Source organism: Pongo pygmaeus, chromosome 5, assembly GCF_028885625.2.
Source record: "Pongo pygmaeus isolate AG05252 chromosome 5, NHGRI_mPonPyg2-v2.0_pri, whole genome shotgun sequence".
Classification (NCBI taxonomy): Eukaryota; Metazoa; Chordata; class Mammalia; order Primates; family Hominidae; genus Pongo; species Pongo pygmaeus.
Window position 1 is genome coordinate 164,221,097 of NC_072378.2, and position 18,296 is coordinate 164,239,392.

Sequence of the window (18,296 nt, forward strand, 5' to 3'; positions counted from 1 at the left end):
AGAGTTCATCTAGTCCTGCAATCTCAGCCCCACCCTCACCCCTGTTTTCACTGCTGCCCATTTCGTCAGTATTTTGGGGGGGGATTGCAAGGTAATAAGTTTATTTCTTAACTAGAGTCAGCTAAATTTTAAGTTAACCATCTGCTTTCTAGATTCTTAATTTTTAAATGGTTTCCTTTCCCATTTTCTTATTACTTATGAGTTTGGACATTTTATTTATATATTTATAATAGACACAGGGTCTCACTGTTTCCCAGGCTGGCCTTGAACTCCTAGGCTCAAGCAGTCCTCCTGCCTCAGCCCCCAAAGTGCTGGGATTACAGGCATGAGCCACCGTGCCCAGCTGAGTTTGTACATTTTAAACTCTGCAGTGTTTAGAATTTTTGGTGGGACTGTAAGTACATGATTCCATTAATTTCTCCATCTTTGAAAATTTTTGCTCCTTCAATTGTTTTTAAAAGTGTAAGCAAAAATGTTTATTTTGAAGCAAACAGGGTAGATGTTGCTTTCTCCTATTTTTATATTTTTAATTATCATTTAAGTTGTTGAATTAGTAAGAGTATGCATTGGCCAAGGTGTTCTACACCTTAAAAATGTATGCTTGCAATAAAGCAAAATGGCGAATAATACTGCAACTTTGTTTCTATCATGAAAATAATTATTCCTTTTAAATTCTCTGGCTTTTCTCCATGTATAAAGGTTTCTGTGGCAAGTCAAATTTTAGTTTTTATTCTTAAGCTTTTCTCAAATATATTTTATTATAAATGTTCCTCAGTTTTCGTTGTATTATTATCTATATGCATTAGTGTTTGATACACACACATAGAGCTTTTAATGTCTTTGTCTATTTATGATAACATCTGTATCACTTCTAGATTGGTTTGAGTGAATTGATTGGGGGGTGGTCTCATGTATTGCATTTTTCTTGCTGCTTTGCATGCCCGTTAATTTCTAATTGTATGCCAGACTTTTACCTTGTTGGGTGGATATTTTTATATTCCTATAAATATCTTTGAGCTTTGTCCTGGGACACAGTTAAGTTAGTTGGAAATAATTTGAGGCATTTGGTCTTACTTTTAAAATGTATTTAATTGTACTGGAACAGTGCTTAGATTAGTTTTAGTTTTTTCCTACCACTGAGGCAAGACCTTTCTGTGTCCCTTACCCGTGGGGAATCATTCAAGTCTTTCAGTCTTGTTCTTTTCTAGAGCCAGGCACTTTGACCTGGAATCGTTTTGGGTGGTTCCTTCCCTGGCCTCTGGAATTTCCTCTCAAGTATGCAACAATCAGTGTTCAGCTGAATATTTGAGTGGCAGCTCTCCCAGGACTCTGTGAGCTCTGGCTGCCTCGGTTTCCCTGGACTCTTGCTTAGTGTCCTCATGGAGTTGTCTGGAGACTCTCAAGCCAGTGAGTGGGGGCAGTCATAGGCTCACCTCAGTTGTTCCCAACTCTGCGTCATTTGTCCTTAGTTGTCTGATGTCTAGTGGCTTGAAACGTGTTGATATGTTTTGCCAGTTTTTTGGTTGTTTCAGCAGGAAGGTGAATCTGGTTCCTGTTACTGTATCTTGCCTGGAAGCAGAAGTCCCTCATATATATGCGTTTAGTCAAATAGGTGCACTTTTAGGCCCACCAAATAATACCAGACTAGTAGCTTTTGTAGGTCTCTCTCAAAAAAAAAAAAAAAAGGATAAATAAAAAATACAAATTTTGGTGAGAAAATACTATTAGCATTCTTGAACATAACAATTGAAATCTGGATAACAAAACTAATTTTTCTTGCCACAGTTAGAGATATTAATACACATTTTATTTCTTGCCATACAGATAACCCTGAGGTTTCCAGTTCCTTGATTCATTGACTCCTTGGTTTCCCACTTAGTTTGCATGGTGTACCCTAGTCAAAAAAATATTTCAGAGTTCTGTTTATTAAATATTTACTCTACAAACAACTTAATTAGTATGTATATTAAAAACAGTGAATTGAAACAGACTATACATTTTATTTGTAAATAACCACATTTTTACTAATAGCATTTGTATTTTCTTGGGTGCTGTTCAAATTCTCAAACTCTGGAATCAGATTTTTATACTGCCACCCTCTTTTCTTGTTCCACATTGATTTTTGTATGCATTTGATTTTTATTACAGCAACCGCTAACAACCTAGCTTTGTAAAGATATGACATCATCAAAAAGAATGTAATGTGACCTTATGTTGAAACAGTCAGATATTCTGAGCTGGTGGTTCACACAGTGTTGGACAGATGGTACCCCTGTAAAATGCTGTGCTGACTCAGAGTTCACTCTTTGGAAATACATAGATGGCCCAGCTTAGGATTGTGTCTGACTTTTATTTTTTTTTTTCCTGTATCCCCTTACAATATGTGGATGCATTTTCATCCTAAAGATGTGTTAGTTAAAAATAAAGCAGAAGCATTTACTGTTAAAATTTATTTTTAGGCTTATTGGCTAAGCTCAATCATGTGAATTGTTGCAGAAAGCAGTTTTATTATGCCTGCTTTATTTTCTTTTACTGGAATCTAACAATTAGGTAAATAGTAACTTCTAAAATAAAGGTCCAACAACAGCAGATATTTATTGTTTGTCTGTGGTACCTTGCTCTGTGCCAGGTGCATTTATATATACCATTTATATACTACTTATATTCTTATTTTATTTAAAAACACTTTCTCTAAAACTTAAAACAGGGATTCTGAAATTATGGCCAACTCTACTTAACCTCCCTGTAGCTTGACCAGGTTTTCAACATGGGGATATTTCTTACTAGAAGACATTAAGGAAATGAAATATAGATATTCTCTATGAAACTAGTATTTATGACTTGATATAATTAAAGAGTAGCCTTACAGTTAATTTTAAGGTATGGTCTGATGGGAATGTAGATAAAACTATTTTCGTAATTACTGCATGAAATACTTAAAACAAGTGGTAGTCATCTTACACGGTAACATCTATATGCAAAATACCTTTTCTAATGCTGAATACAACTAATGTCATTAAAAGCAGTTGTAATGAAGTGGAAAGGTCACTGAATTAGAGAATGAAAACTTTGATTCAGCTCCTAAATTGACAGCCTGTTAGCTGTGTGACATTGAGAAGTGACCCCCTTAACCTTGATGACCTTCTGTTTACTCATAAGTAAAATGCAGAAATAATGACATGTTTCTCAAAGTGTTTTTCATGGTAATGTAAGGACAGTATCAGATGTATGTTGTATGATACTACATACATGATGATGATGTATGCTCCTAGTGCATAGGAGCACGCTCGGGGCTGATCTTTAGCATCTGGTTCTGTGCCTGGTAGATAGTAAGTGCTCAACAAATACTTGTTGAATTAATTATCATTTGACCCAGTAGTCTCACATTCAATCAAGCTTTGAGGACCCAGAAAAATAATTCAAAGACTTGTGCCATCATAGCAAAATAATGCAAAGATAGCTGAAATAATTGACAAAAGGTTAGTATTACGAAAGATGTACTCTCTCTTTAAAGAGAATAATTTTAATCATGTACTCTGTAAATTTTTTAGGAGGAACAAAATAGAGGCAAGCCCAATTGGGAGCATCTAAATGAAGATTTACATGTACTTATCACTGTGGAAGATGCTCAGAACAGAGCAGAAATCAAATTGAAGAGAGCAGTTGAAGAAGTGAAGAAATTATTGGTACCTGCAGTAAGTAATAATTTCCAGACCTTAGATTTGGGCCTTGTCCTTTTTTGTCAGTTTATTTTAAATTATTGTAATGTTTATAAGGAATAGGTTATTGGTTGTTAGAAATTTTATTTAAGCATAAAATTAAAAACACCTGACTGATATTTCTAATATAATAAAAATGTAAAGTTCATATTTAGGAGTCCTTAGATAGACATTAAAAGGGGTTTTGGAGGGTGACATCTCATAAGAAATTATCCAGATGCTTTTGTGTTATCAGTTCTTCCTTCCCAGTTTCTCTTTCCCCATCTCTTCCGTCTGCCCCCCTTCCTTGGGTTGGCTCCTTATTGTTACTTAACCCTTTAATATTTTTAGAAATAATAATTGCACTACTCCCAGAGTATTATTATTTTTTTAACAGGAAATGAAAAATAAATTACTGGTTTTCTGGGCCATTAATTTTTTTTTTCTTATATTAGTAAAACTATATGGAAATCTGGACCCTAATTTGCTATTGGAAAAACTAGGGCTGGGCGCTGTGGCTCACGTCTGTAATCCCAGCACTTTGGGGGGCTGAGGCAGGTGGATCGCCTGAGGTCAGGAGTTCGAGCCCAGCCTGGCCAACGTGGTGAAACCCCATCTCTACTAAAAATGCAAAAAATTAGTCGGGCGTGATGGTAGGCACCTGTAATCCCAGCTACTTGGGAGGCTGAGGCATGAGAATCGCCTGAGCCTGGGAGGCAGAGGTTGCAGTGAGCTGAGATTGTGCCACTGTACTCCAGCCTGGGCGACAGAGTGAGACCCTGTCTCAAAAAAGAAAAGAAAAAACTAGGAATACTGTTAGTATTGTGTCCAACAAAAAGTATTGGCATTTACATAAATGAGTTATGGTACCTGCTGCTTTTTATTTCCCAGATAGCCTATTCTTTATTACCCTGATAGTTTATTCAACAAGTAAACTGACAAATCATAAACATTTCCCATTAACTTGATGAAATTAATTCCTTGGAATAAAAGAGTTCTGTGTAAATTCTGTTGATAGATTTTATTTTTTTTTAATGATCAGGTTAAATATAAACTAAAATCTGTATTTGTGTACTATTAAACCATGGAATCTTTCTCATTTTCCTTAATTGTGTGGTATTGAAAAACTATAGAAAAGGAGATTTTTGAAAGTATACTGGGCAATTAGCATCATGATCAGAAAAAGTTATTTAACAATGACTTTTATTGCTTTAATAACATTTTCTTTTCTGTAGCTTACTTTATTGTAAGAATACAGTATATAACATATAAAACATGCAAAATATGTGTTGATCAACTGTGAGGCTTCCAGACAACAGTGGGCTATTAGTTACATTTTGGGAGAGTTGAAAGTTACACAAGAATTTTTGACGCAGTCTGTGTCCCTAACAACCTAACCCTCCCTTGTTGTTTGAGGATCAACTGGATATTGTTAGTATCTTTTAAATTTTCTATTTACCCAGTCACCTATAATCTCTTGTCTTGCTTACCATTTTTATTTCTAGTATTTAGCATAGAGCCCAGCACATAGCAATAACATAGTAAATTGAAAAATAAATGATTGAATCTTGTCATAAGGTAAAATCAGTTGCTTCATCTTCACTATAGAAATGCATAAAATAACTGAATTTTCCTGAAGCATCAAATGATTTGGGTTTTTACTTAAATAAATGTGGGAGACAGAATACATCGTATTTTTGAGAACTCACTTCCTGGTTTTTGAATCCCAGCTTTGTGACTTTTAACAGTCTTTATTTTCTCATCTATGAGATTGGAACATGGCCAAGCGTGGTGACTCATGCCTATAATCCCAGCACTTTGGGAGGCTGTGGTGGGAGGATCATTTGAGGTCAGGAGTTCTAGACCAGCCTGGGCAACATAGCGAGACCCCTTTATACAAAAAATTTAAAAAGTACCTGGGCCTGGTGGCACATGCCTATAGTCCCAGCTACTTGGGAGGCTAATGTGGAAGGATCGCTGAGGCCAAGAAGTTGAGCTATATGATAGCACCACTGCACTGCAGCCTGGGTGACAGAATAAGACCCTGTCCCTTAGGGGGAAAAAAAAAGATTGGAGCATTATAAACCCCTATACTTCTTGTGAAGATTAAATGAGATGATACATGGAGAATACTTAGCATAATACCTAGCACATACATTCTCTATAAAAGTTTGTTGTTTCTATGTGATGTTGTCTAAGTAATACTGTTTTGCAATTGTATTCTTTACAAATGCTGATGATAAAATGAATGCATTAATTCAAGTTGGAGAAAATGTACAGAAATATTAGTTCCTTGCCAACTCACTTTTACTGTTTTTACAGAAGTTGCTTTGACTTCTATGAAAATGCAACATAAGGCTCATTAGTTTATCATTGCCTAAATATTTTCAAAGACAGATATTTTATCTTGAAATTTACCTTTAATAGTGAGGCTCATAATTTTGTATTGTTGACAGTTTGAATAGCAGATGCTCAGTTACCTTGTGGATTAACAGAAATTGCCGGTCTTTTGGTTTGGAATTCTCAGTTACGCTTTTCTTGTTCCTTCAGTATTCTGTTGGGTAGTTTAGACTTTCTAACTTGTTACCATGGTCCCGAAAAACACCAAGTTCAGTCAGGGTACTTCCTGTCTCTCTCAGATTTGCTTACCTTCCTTCATCCCCATTGCCTTTACTTACTTCAAACCATGCCTGTATCAGAACCCCACAACTGGTATTCCTTCTTCTGGGGCCTCTCAACCCCATCTTTACTTTGCAGTCTGTTGTTACCTTTCCCTGCTTAAAGATTTTTTAGCGGTTCCTTCTTACTCTGAGAAAAGAATACAAAACTCCTTAGCATGGCCTACAAGTTTCTTCATGATTTGCCGTAGCTTACCTTTCAGGTTTCCTTTTTTTAGTTTTTGCTGTACGTAAAGCACACACTCATATGTACACATCCTCCTCACCCTACCACAGATTGAGTTGTTCTGAATTTATTTGAATTTCTTAAACCTTCAGTCTTCTCACCTCTGGGCCTTGTAGTTCATTCAACAAATGTTAATTGAATGCCTGCTGTAGGTTAGACACTGTGACAGCTGTGGAGGATACACCAATAATAAATAAAAGCTGACCAGCAAAGTGCCTGCCATCCTGAAGTTTACCTTCTGATTGGGGTTAGATTACTGACAGTGAGGAAAACAAATATAGACAATATTCTCTTGTAACAAAGTGCTGCGAAGAAAAATAAAGCAGAATAAGGGAATAGAGAACTGGGATTAGGGAACTGCTATTTTATATGGGCTGGTTAGAGAAGGTGACATCTAAGAAAAAACCTTAGCGAAAAGTGCGGTGGCCCTGAGGCATGTTCAGAGAGTATCCAGGGGTCCAGTGAGGAGCTTAATGAGCAGGCTGAAGAGCATTAGGAGGTGAAGTCGGTGGGGACGGGAGGCACTGGCAGATCTAAGGCCTGTAGGCATGGTAAGGAGATTGGGTTTTAGTCCGAGATGAGAAGCTATTTATTGGAGGAATTTAAGGAAAGGAGGGACAAAGTGTAATTTGTATTTCAAAGGATCATTCCAGCTGCTGGCCTGAGAATAGACTTTGAGGGCAGTGGGGAAAGCAGAGATACCAATAAGGAAGTCTTTGCAGTTTAAGTTAGAGATGAAAGTGATTTGGAGTAGTGTTGAAGGTGCTGAGAAGTAGTAAGATCATGGATTTTTTTGAAGGTAAAACTGATAGGAATTTTGACAGACTTGGTGTGATATGAGACGTGATAACTTCAAGCAATTGGAGTTGTCATTTATTTACACTTTTACAAGAGCAGGTTTAGGAGGAAAGTCAAAAAATTGGATTTGGAAGTGTAAAAGTTGATAGCAAATGTTGAATGGGCATTTGGTTATAACAGGAATTAGGTGAGAAAGTGGAACCTAGAATATATAGAATTAAGAATTGTCATTAGATCAAAAGCTTTTTGAGCCATGAGACTGGATGTATCATCAAGAAATTGGATATAAGTATAGAAAAAAATTGAGGACTAAGCCTGGGATGCTTCACCATGTAACAGGAAGAGAAGGAGGATCCAGCAAGGGAGAGCAAAGCGGGGAGCCCCTGGATTTGGAGGAGAGCTGTGAGCCAGTCCTGGAAGTCACGCTTAGACCTTTTAGGTAGGAACAGGAAATCATCAGCCATTGGATTTGGCACGTAGTGGTCATTGGTGACCTTGCCAGTCAATTTGTTTTTTTTGGAACAGTGGGGTTAAAAGTGTCGCTGGCATGGGTTCAAGAAAGAATGGCACAAGAGGAAAAAGAACCGGAATTTTTTCCCTGTTTAAGATTTTATTATGTTTATAAATAATCCTTCCAGTACTTTGGCCTCTCGGTTCTTTTATATTGCTTTACCTCCAGTGATCGTATATTCCACTCCACCTCAGTCATCTGGCCTCATGGTAGTTCCTTAGACCTTTTTATTACCCCTAAAGGCACCTTCCTAAATAGGCAGCGGCAGAATGTCCAGTGGTGAACATTTCCCTTCTCTTCAGTGGAAGAGATGCTGCATCAGTTTGGCGAGTTAATTAACTTGTGCATATATACTTGAAGGATAAGTCTCTTGAAGTAGAATTACTAGGTTAAAGGGTAAGTGCATTTTAAATTTTATTATTTTATTCATGTTAAAATTTCTAAGTTGCCTTCCAGAAAATTTGTACCGATTTACTGTCCTGCCAGTTTTGCACGAAAATGCCTATTTCTCAACACACTCAAACCCTGGATATTATCAAACTTTGATCTTTGCTTTTTCTAATAGGCTTTTTTTTTTTAAAGCCCTTTAATTTCAAAAAATGTGAGTAAAATCTCTTGGTTCTTATAACTATTTGTTATTTAGGTCAGTTTTTATATTAAGGAGCTTTATGATACCTATGTAACATGAGATACTTTTGTAACATAAGAACTTTATCTTTAATGTTCACATCTTGAACTTTTTTTTTTTAAATGAGAAATATTCCATTTACATTATCATATAAAGAATGAATAAGTTCTTTTTTTTGGAAAGATAGAGTACTTTTTTAGAAAGACAAAGAGTTTTGTGTATTTTAATCATTTTGTGCCCATTTTGTTAGGTGTTGTATAGCAAAAAACATCTAGTCCAGGCTTGAGGGTCCTAGCAGGGTGGGGAGTAGGGAGGGGAAGACTTTTTGCTTAATATAAACTTTAATAAGGAAATGTAATAAATATTTTGTATTTTTCCATCTGCTGAAAAGACTAATAAATCTGATTAAAGATTGTACTTCCCTCTCTTTGTGATGCAGTTCTAATTTTAAAAATAATTTTGAAGATTGTAATGTTTCATCAGTTTGCATAACTTTACATGTAACTAAATGTTTAGTAAATCAGTTCAAATCTTTTCACTTCGTATTTGGGTTTCAAAACAATCTGGTAGACTTCTTTGTTTTTTACCAACAAGCGTGCAAACTCAGAGAAGCTTGAGCATTATAAGGGCAATTATACTTGTTTCTTTTCAGAGAACAGTTCAGTATTGTAATTATACTGCAAAAGTAATAAGGGTTTTGAGACAATCACACACCATTTATTAGTAGAATCAAATAATATTTTACCTGGAGAACATGTTTACTCTGAAAATGACACCAGTTTAGTTTCAGATGTTTCCTTGATTTTGATGATCAGTTTACTTTATTCCTTTTTGTTTCCTGGTGACAAAACATGAAATAACTAGGCAAGAGTTGTTTCTCGAGTTATACGTAGGTTTTTATCTAGTCTAAATTGGTTGACTTCAAATATCTACTTTTTTTTCTTCCTGATCCAATCTAGTTCTAGAGTTTTATCAATTTTATCAACCGTTTTCTAAGTATCAGCTTTTGGTTTTGTTGATTTTTCTCAATTTTTTTTTCTGTTTTATTGAAATCTGCTTTTACATCTTTATTCTACTAAGGTTTAATTTTACTTGGGGACATCTTAAAGGTAGTCAGTGATTTGAGACCTGTCTTTTGTACTTCTGAGACTTTTCTTTTAAGGATATACATTCCTCTCTGAGTAATGTTTTGGCTGTATCCAACAAATAATATTATGCTGTGTTTTCATTATCATTCAGTGCAAAAGTTTTTTCCAGTTTTCTTTGTAATTTCTTCTTTGATCTGTGTTTTATTTCCAAATGTTTCCAAATATTTGAGACTTTTCTGTTTATCATATTGTAGATTTCTTATTTGTTATGCTCAGTATGTATTTGATAAGATGGTAGTCTTTTTTAATCTAATAATAACTTTTTGCTAGCCCAGCATATGGTCTGTTTTGATGAATGTTTCACATACACTTAAAAGAATGTGAATTCTGCAGTAGTTGGGTGTATATTCTGTATTGTTTCTAGATGAAGATAGTTGAAAACACTCAGATCTTCTCCTGTGTCTACCCTTTTTTTTTTTTTCCTTTTCTCTAGTTTTGTCAGTTACTGAAAGAGGTGTGTAAAAATCTCCATTCATTCATTGTAAAGATATACACACCAGTGTGTTCCTGATGGCACTGAAAGGGCAAAAGAATTTGGTGTACACATGTACATGCATGCATATCTATGTATGTAATCCATCTATTATAGCTTATACAACCTGTATGAACATGGTTTGGCATCGTTCAAAAGTTTTAGTCTATTTCATTTCATATGGTAGTAACTTTTTCCTTCTTTTAATTTTGAGGTCTTTATTTTTTTCTCCCCAAATATCAGTTATTTCATGCAGCATGTTTTCTATAAAGATAGTACTAAACAGTATGGCCTACTTGCCTTAGAGAGACTTTGTAAAGGTAGTAATTATTTTAATTATGTGGACATGCAAGGCGCATACATGTTCCTTCTTCCTCTTTTTGCATTTTATGTGTTTAACCATGTATGGGCTGGTTACTTGCAACTGCATGTCATTTGCAAGTTCAATTTATGATCCCAAAAGGCACCATACCACCAGAGAGTACTTCTGTTCCCTCCCTACAAAATGTACCCTGTTTGCTAGTCATGATTTTGTCAATATAGGTTTTTATTTACAAGGAATAGTAGCCCCCCCCAAAAAATGAAATTATATAACATTGCTAAAAAATAATATGTATAAAACTGTCTCTCCACACACGAGCACACATTATGGGAATGCTTCTCAGGTATCAGATACATCCTTCCTCCTTCCATTAATCCTCATTCATCTAGTTGGAAAGTAATACATGATATTTCTTAGTCAAGACTTTATATGGATACATATTCTATGATCTTTTGTGATCTTCTCAGAAGAGACCTAAAAAACACAAGAATGGTGAAATTGGGGGAATATTATGCTGGATTATGCTGATATTAAGATTGAGAAAGTAGAGATGAGGGATCCTATATCTTGTTTTCACTATAATTTTCCCACAGTTTTAATAGGAAGTGGGGAGGTAAAAGGTTTCCATTGGGGAGATAGAATACTAAGCTTTAAAGGGCTAGACTGTAATACAGAAATTAAGTGATTTCAGGCAACTGAAGTTCATTGATGTTGTCTCATAAGTTAAAACAGACTTTGGCACACAATATGCCTGCAGACCTAGACGTTTCATAAAGTGTTGAAATAACAGGTCTTTTTCTTTATGGTGAGTAAAATTGTGTGTTTGTTTTCTCTGTATGTTTACTTTATAGGTATTTGAGAACTTGAATACAGATCAGTTTTTAACATATAGCTGATCTCTTTATATACATGGAGGTCAGTACTATAAAAGTAAATGATCTACTTTTATACATGACGACAAATTTCCACCTGCGGGTTTTGAAATTTAAAGTTGTCATCAGGAATATTATGACATTTGAAAATATTCATCAAGACAAAAGTAATTTTAATTCATTTTCAAAAAACACTACATGTTATAGAAATTTAGGATAATAGGCATCTGTCACAAAATGCACTTCTTAAAAGTTTGCATTTTGTGTTCCCCAAAGGTTCTTTTCTGTCTGCCATATGCATTTAACTCATAATTAACTGAGTATTAATTATAACCGGAAAATATTAAGAGTTAATGAATGAGAAGGTAATAGACATCATGACCATAGAGATATGGTAATTTTATCTTTGATTTAGTTCTTTAACCAAATTGTTAATGAGTTGATGGTACTGCATTTATTTAGTCCTTGATCAAATATTGATCATTGAAATTTGTGGTATTGTTGGCCTCCTTTTCATTTTATTGGGAGAGAAGGAGAGGTATTAAAAGATATATTAAAAGACATCTAGAGGTAATGTACTGGCTCCTTGATAGAGCTGTAATGGGAAAGAACATCTCTCATGTAAAGGTGTTGTTACTGATTTCTACCTTGCAGAGCCATTTTAATCTGAATGGGAAATCTGTCTGGGGACTCAGAGTGTGGTAATTAGCAGTCTCTTCAGAGTGTCAGAGCAGAATTACCATTGTAATGCTTTAGCTGCAGGATAAAAGCATTGAATTTGGGACTGCCTGTCTGCCAACCTAAATGAGTTGCCATGGGAATTTTCAAATGTGAGAGGCGTTTACTTAAAGCATTTTGGCGGGTTTGAATAAACTCATAAATTATAGGTTTGAAAGAAGCCAGTCCTTGCTTTCTCTCATATAGGCAAAACTGTATAGAAGGCTGATAGCTTCTTTAAATTCTTACTGAGAATGAGTTGATCCGTGTTCCCATGCAGGCGATCAGCTTACCCAGGCTTGTTTTTCACTAAATATGGTGCAATAAAGCACATTTGAGGAAAGACATTTTGTTCCAAGTCTCTAGAGGAAAAAAGTGACAACTCTAGATATAAATTTCCCATCTTAATTTAACTATATTTTCAGATAATGCTATTATACTGATTCTTTGTTTTGCTTTAACAAACATTAAACAGATACTGACTTTAATATTACTCAGTGCATGTAATAAATACGTATTTTTATCTTCGTCATAGTTTTTCTCACAAAGTAAGAACATTTAAAGCCCTTTTGGAAAATAACTAAGATACTTCGGTTTATAAACTGGATTATTCAGGTTGCATGTAACTACAACCTGCATATACATGGGTTCCGCACCCGTGGATTCAACCAATGAGGAAATTCCACAGAGTTTCAAAGAGAGCAAAACTTAAATTTGCATCCTTCAAGCACTACATTGAATCCACATGAATGAAATGATATTTGGGCATTGCATTAGGTATTATAAGTAATCTAGAGATGATTTAAAGTAGACTGGAGCATGTGCGTAGGTTATATGCAAATACTATGCCATTTTATATCATGGACTTGAGCATTCATGGATTTTGGTATCTGTATATTTTGGTGTTCTGGAACCAGTTCCCCGCAGATAATGAGGGACAACTGTACTTTCAGAGAGAGCTTCAGCTCTCCCCTGTCTCTCAAAGGAGTTAAATTTTGGTGTAATGACTTTTTAGTGAGAAAATGTTCCTACAAATGTCTAAGGTGATGAACATCACTTACACTTCGTGTGCCCTCACCCATCCTCAAGATATCAGTAATAGTAGTTCTTACATTGGTGGTTTGTATCTGCCCTTCAGAAAAACACCCAAAGTACAATTTAAGCCAAAAATTTTGAGACTGTAAAATACTTTTAACAAAATAAAAATGGTCTTTTTGGAGGTCTTAACATTGTCAAGCCATTAGGGTACAGTTTCATTAAGCAAATAATAATTTGGTTGTTATTAACCCTAGTGGCCTGAAAATGTGGATGCGTCTTTCAAAAATGTTTCACCAGGGAAATGTGGGTATTTTGAGGGAGAGAACAGTTGTTCAATTCAGGTGAGAAAGAGTAAAATTTTTTAAGGTACAATACATTTTTTGTTTATATATTAATCTTTACTGGTCAGTATGTAATCACACATCAGTGTAATCTGATTAAAATCCTATAGCTCTAAGATAACTGTTGAACCATTAATAAAGCTTGAGTCATGGACAGATAATGTCCTAAAATCTCATTTAAGTATAGAATACAAAGACCTGTGTAGTCCTTACCAGAGTTCTCTGTAATTTCTGCAGAGCTCCTTGGAATCACAGCCATCACCTTTATGTGCTGTGTGTAAGGTACTCTCATGGGTGTGTGCTGCTTTGGGAAAAATGACGGCGGAGAAAAGCACTGCAGAAATTTAAATGTGCTGATTTTCTTTCCTGTGAAGAGGGACAATTCTAAGTAAAATCCAGTTCTATATATCAGCGTCATAATTTTTATATTCTATCTCCATGTTTTAGGTGTGTGGCTTATTCTGCATAAGGACAACAGGCACGTTGTCCTAACTAGAATTTTCACAAATAATTAAAAGTACCATTTATTTGGGTGACAGTCCATACAGACAGATAAAGAAGTTTGCCAAGGTATAGGTTTTAAGACTTCCCTCAACATCATACCATAATTATCTAAATCATTGAGCAGCTATATAAAGCTTTGCTTACTGTCTGTCCAGCCGTAATGTTGCCTGGCAGTGACTCTGGCTTCTTAAACACAACAGAGGGCTTTTCCTTAAACTTGGATGTTTAGTTTGATCAGGCTCCTTGGTGATAAAAAATATGTCTTGTTTCTGGGAACTGAACAAGCTTTCCCAAACAGAGACTCTGTATGAATAACATCCTCCTCTTGATTCTTGTAAGGATTCATTGAGGAAGCACTTCTTTCAACACAAGGTTTTGTTCAGGTTGACAAAAGGTTTAGACATCTTGTAATTCTAAATTTTAGGCCTTGCAAATGTAAAAAAAAAAAAGGGACCCTGGGCATAGAATAATAGGGCCTAGGAAATATTTATTAAATTAAATATTTATCCCCTAGGAAATATTTTTGCATTTGTAAAGGAAGTCCTTTAACTTTGTATTCCATGCACCCCTCAGAATTTGCATGTTTAGTTTGCAACACTTTATAATTGCTTATACCTGTTAATTTAAATATTAATGTAAACTATTATTTTATAATTAATATAAATATATAATTGTATATTTTATATAATTATATAAAATATTTATGTCCCATAAACTTCTCATTGGTTGGGATAATGCATTTTAGTGTTTGGGGTTTTTTAAAATTTCTTTATTAAATGTATGATATTCTACACAGATACCGTAAAATTAATTTCAATACATATTTTTTAGTAATTATCATTTATTAGAAAAATAGGCGAGTGATTTCTCAGTGTATTTTCTTTAGTTCAATTATTTTCATACATCCCTTTAATTTGTTTGCATGCCCTTCTGATGGTGGGTAAGTAGCATCATGTTCCTTATATATAGGCAAAGTATTTGTAATCATTCACTTTATAGTAGTGCGCATTGAACTTGAATTAGTAAAAACGTTAAGAAAATCACGTCCCTTACTATATTTAATGTGCCTGTATTTTAACTCATATTCAATTTTTCTTTACCACATTTCAGATGTTTCAGTGTTTTGATATTTTTAAGTAAGATTATTAAGAGTAACCATTGTGACATTTTAATAGTATATTAAATGATTCAGAAATCACATGTCCCTTACTATATTTAATTTGCTTGTATTTTAACTCATATTTAATTTTTCTTTACATTTCAAATGTTTTAGTGTTTTGATATTTATAAGTAAAATTAAGATAGTAACCATTGTGACATTTTAATAGTATATTAAAAGATTCAAATAAGCATTTTTAGTATTAAGATTATTTCAGGTAAGCTTTTGGTAGCTCATTATAGCTTGATTTTTGGTTGTATTTTTAATAACTGTATTTTGAAAAATTTGAAAGTGACTATTAAATTATCCTGCTTATTCGTCACAAGGCTCCTTTATGGGAATTAACTCTGAAACCATATTGCCAAATTATATAAATAAGTAGATGTGTTTTGTTTTTTAATTCTCTTAACGTTTAAAATCTTTGTGGAGAAAAACTTAAAATGTATAAATAAAATATAAAAGTATTTATCAAAGTATCTTTAGTTATGCCTTTAAGCTGACACGGCCTCAGCTTATTTTTAGTAACTTTCTTTGTAGAATATAATATTTCTGAGAAAGTTAGCTAATTTAGGAATTAGCTTACTTTGTGACAGTAATTTATTTTATGAATTCTCCTGTCAATTTAAATAAAAATACTTTGATTTTTTAATTTAGCATTTGTGGAATTACAACATACTTGGGAATATTTCTTTCAAGCATTGAACGACTGACAAAAGAAATTCATCTCACAAACTTCTATTGAAAAACTGCAGTTTACAAGGCTAGAAAACAAGACTTCAGTATATACAGAGACTTAGATTTCATAATGTAAATGAGAATAGAACAAAATTACTGTGTTCTTAATTGCTTTTTTGATCACTTGATGTCTGCACTTCAGAACTGTCATGCTCTCACTAGAATTAAAGTATCTCATTTCCAATTTGTTCTTCCTGGACAGTCTGTTCTGTAACCATGCCTCCAGTTACCACTGCAGTGCTGATTGTTTTTCAGTGTGCTTCTAATCTGGAATTCCAATTCAACCAGCCATTCAACACCTCCATGTGGATGCCACATAGGCATCTCATACATAACATTTTGAAAGCTAAAATCACATTCTTCCTTGCCTTCCCCGTATCACAACTCTTCCCTTGTTTTCTCTGTAGAATGATACTTGTCGCCTAGGACTCATCCACCTCCTTCCACCTTTTTCTCTCCTGCCCTGACTCCTTCCCATCTAGATCATCACCAGGTTCTGTCTGAGTCTGCCTCCGAATAGCACGTATCTTTTCTCTTGTCACAGGTGGAGTAGGTCTGTTACCCATGGTGCTCCCTCCTATCCATTTTCTACTTGAGGCCAGAACTATCTTTTTAATATATAGAAATGTCATCACACTCCTTGTTGTAGGTTTTCAGTGGCTTTCTATCACCGCATGGTAAAAATGTATGACATTCATAGCTTATCTTCATCTAACATGTGCCTACCTTTCCAACTTTGTTTCATGTCATTGCTCCTTTACACTTACACCCACACATATTAAATAACTCGCAGTTTTCAGAACACTGTTTGTTTACGTAGTGTATTTTGGTGATCTCCAGAAAGAACTCCATGATTTGTATTCTGTACTAGTATTATAGAATGCATTGTCTATGGTAGTAGCATAGAATTATTAGAACTGAATTTTTGTTTGTTTGTTTATCCCCTTGCCCCTGACTGGGCATTTCAGTGACATGCATGAAGTCTGTTTCATCTTAGTATCTCTCCCTCACTGCCTTACACATACATAGAAAGTGATCAGTAAGTGTGTGTTGAATTAATGATTGAATATTAGTCCTTTAACAAAGCACTTGTTCGCTTTTCGTAGTAAAAATGGAACCTAAAAACACATTCATGTAAAATCTTCCACAAGTCACTTACCCCTTTTTGCCTCATTTTTTAAATCACCTCATTAGGTTGCTCTGTTCTAAATCAACTAATATCTATATATGTGTGATGGTCATACACATACGTAACCCTACCCAAAACTATTAAATTTTACACTTTAAACAGGTAAATATTGTGGTATATGAATTATGGCAGTAAAACCACTTTCTAAAAGATTGTAATAGAACATGGTCAGTTTGGTAAGGAACTGAAAGAAGGTATGTGTGGCCAAAGTGCAGAGTGAGAGAGAGATTGAGGTGAGGTACCCAGTGAATAGACCTAGCATGTTTGAGGATATTGATCTTATCTGAAGAGGACTGGGCACTACTGAAGAGTTGTAAGAAGTGAGCCAGGTTTATTTTCATTTTGTCGATATCACTCTGGCTACGAGGTGAGAGAACATCTTAATGGGCCAGAGTGGATGTGTGAAAGGAGACCCAGAAGGTGAGAGTTGAGTTAGAACTGGGCAAAATAAGCAGTTATTTAAGAGGTAATATAGACTGGATGTGGTGAATGGTGATTAACTAGAAGGTATCGTTTGTAACTCCAGAATTCTGACTTGTATAACTGGATGGATAGTGCTGTATTCACTGTAATTATAGAATATGGTTGCTGAGTGGGTAATTTATAAAGAAAAGAGGTTTAATTGACTCATAGTTCCACATGGCTGGGGAGGCCTTAGGCACCTTACAATCATGGCGGGAGACATCTCTTCACAGGGCAGCAGGAAAGAGAATGAGTGCCGAGCGAAGAAGATTTGACCAGAGAAATGTGGGAGGAGAGGCCAGAGAGGTTGAGGGGGGACTTGAGGTTGGTGCTGATGAACTTTGAGCAGAGCCAATGTCTCATTTTCCTTAGCAGTCCTGGAGGGGATATGCAGGAAGTATGCACAGGAAAGGGTAGGAAAAAGCTTGGGAACATCCCAGAGAAAGTGTTCTCGGGCACTCCAGTGCTGTGAATAACTTAAGACTCAGTAAAAGACCAACAGCTAGAAAACTTACTTCCTGAAAACACTGCTCCTGGGCATGGTGGCTCATGCCTGTAATCCTAGCACTTTGGGAGGCTGAGGTGGGCGGATCTTTTGAGGCCAGGAGTTTGATACCAGCCTGGGCAACATAGTAAATCCCCATCTTTATGAAAAATACAAAAAATTAGTTGGGCATGATGACGCACACATGTAATCTCAGCTACTCCGGAAGCTGAGGCACAAGAATCATTTGAACCCGGGAGGTGAAGGTTGCAGTGAGCCGAGATCGTGCCACTGCACTCCAGCCTGGGTGACAC

At 35.2% G+C, this 18,296-nt stretch overlaps 1 protein-coding gene across 5 annotated transcripts in view; it reads left to right on the plus strand.

The window, feature by feature from the left end:
• The window catches only part of QKI (QKI, KH domain containing RNA binding), a 162,428-nt gene that overhangs the window by 120,084 nt on the left and 24,048 nt on the right, over window positions 1–18,296 (plus strand). For all 5 annotated transcript variants that reach the window (XM_054493154.2, XM_054493156.2, XM_054493155.2 and 2 more), the window contains exon 4: window positions 3,552–3,695. In XM_054493154.2, coding sequence (XP_054349129.1) covers window positions 3,552–3,695 — 144 coding nt within the window. The remainder of the gene's footprint in view (window positions 1–3,551; window positions 3,696–18,296) is intronic.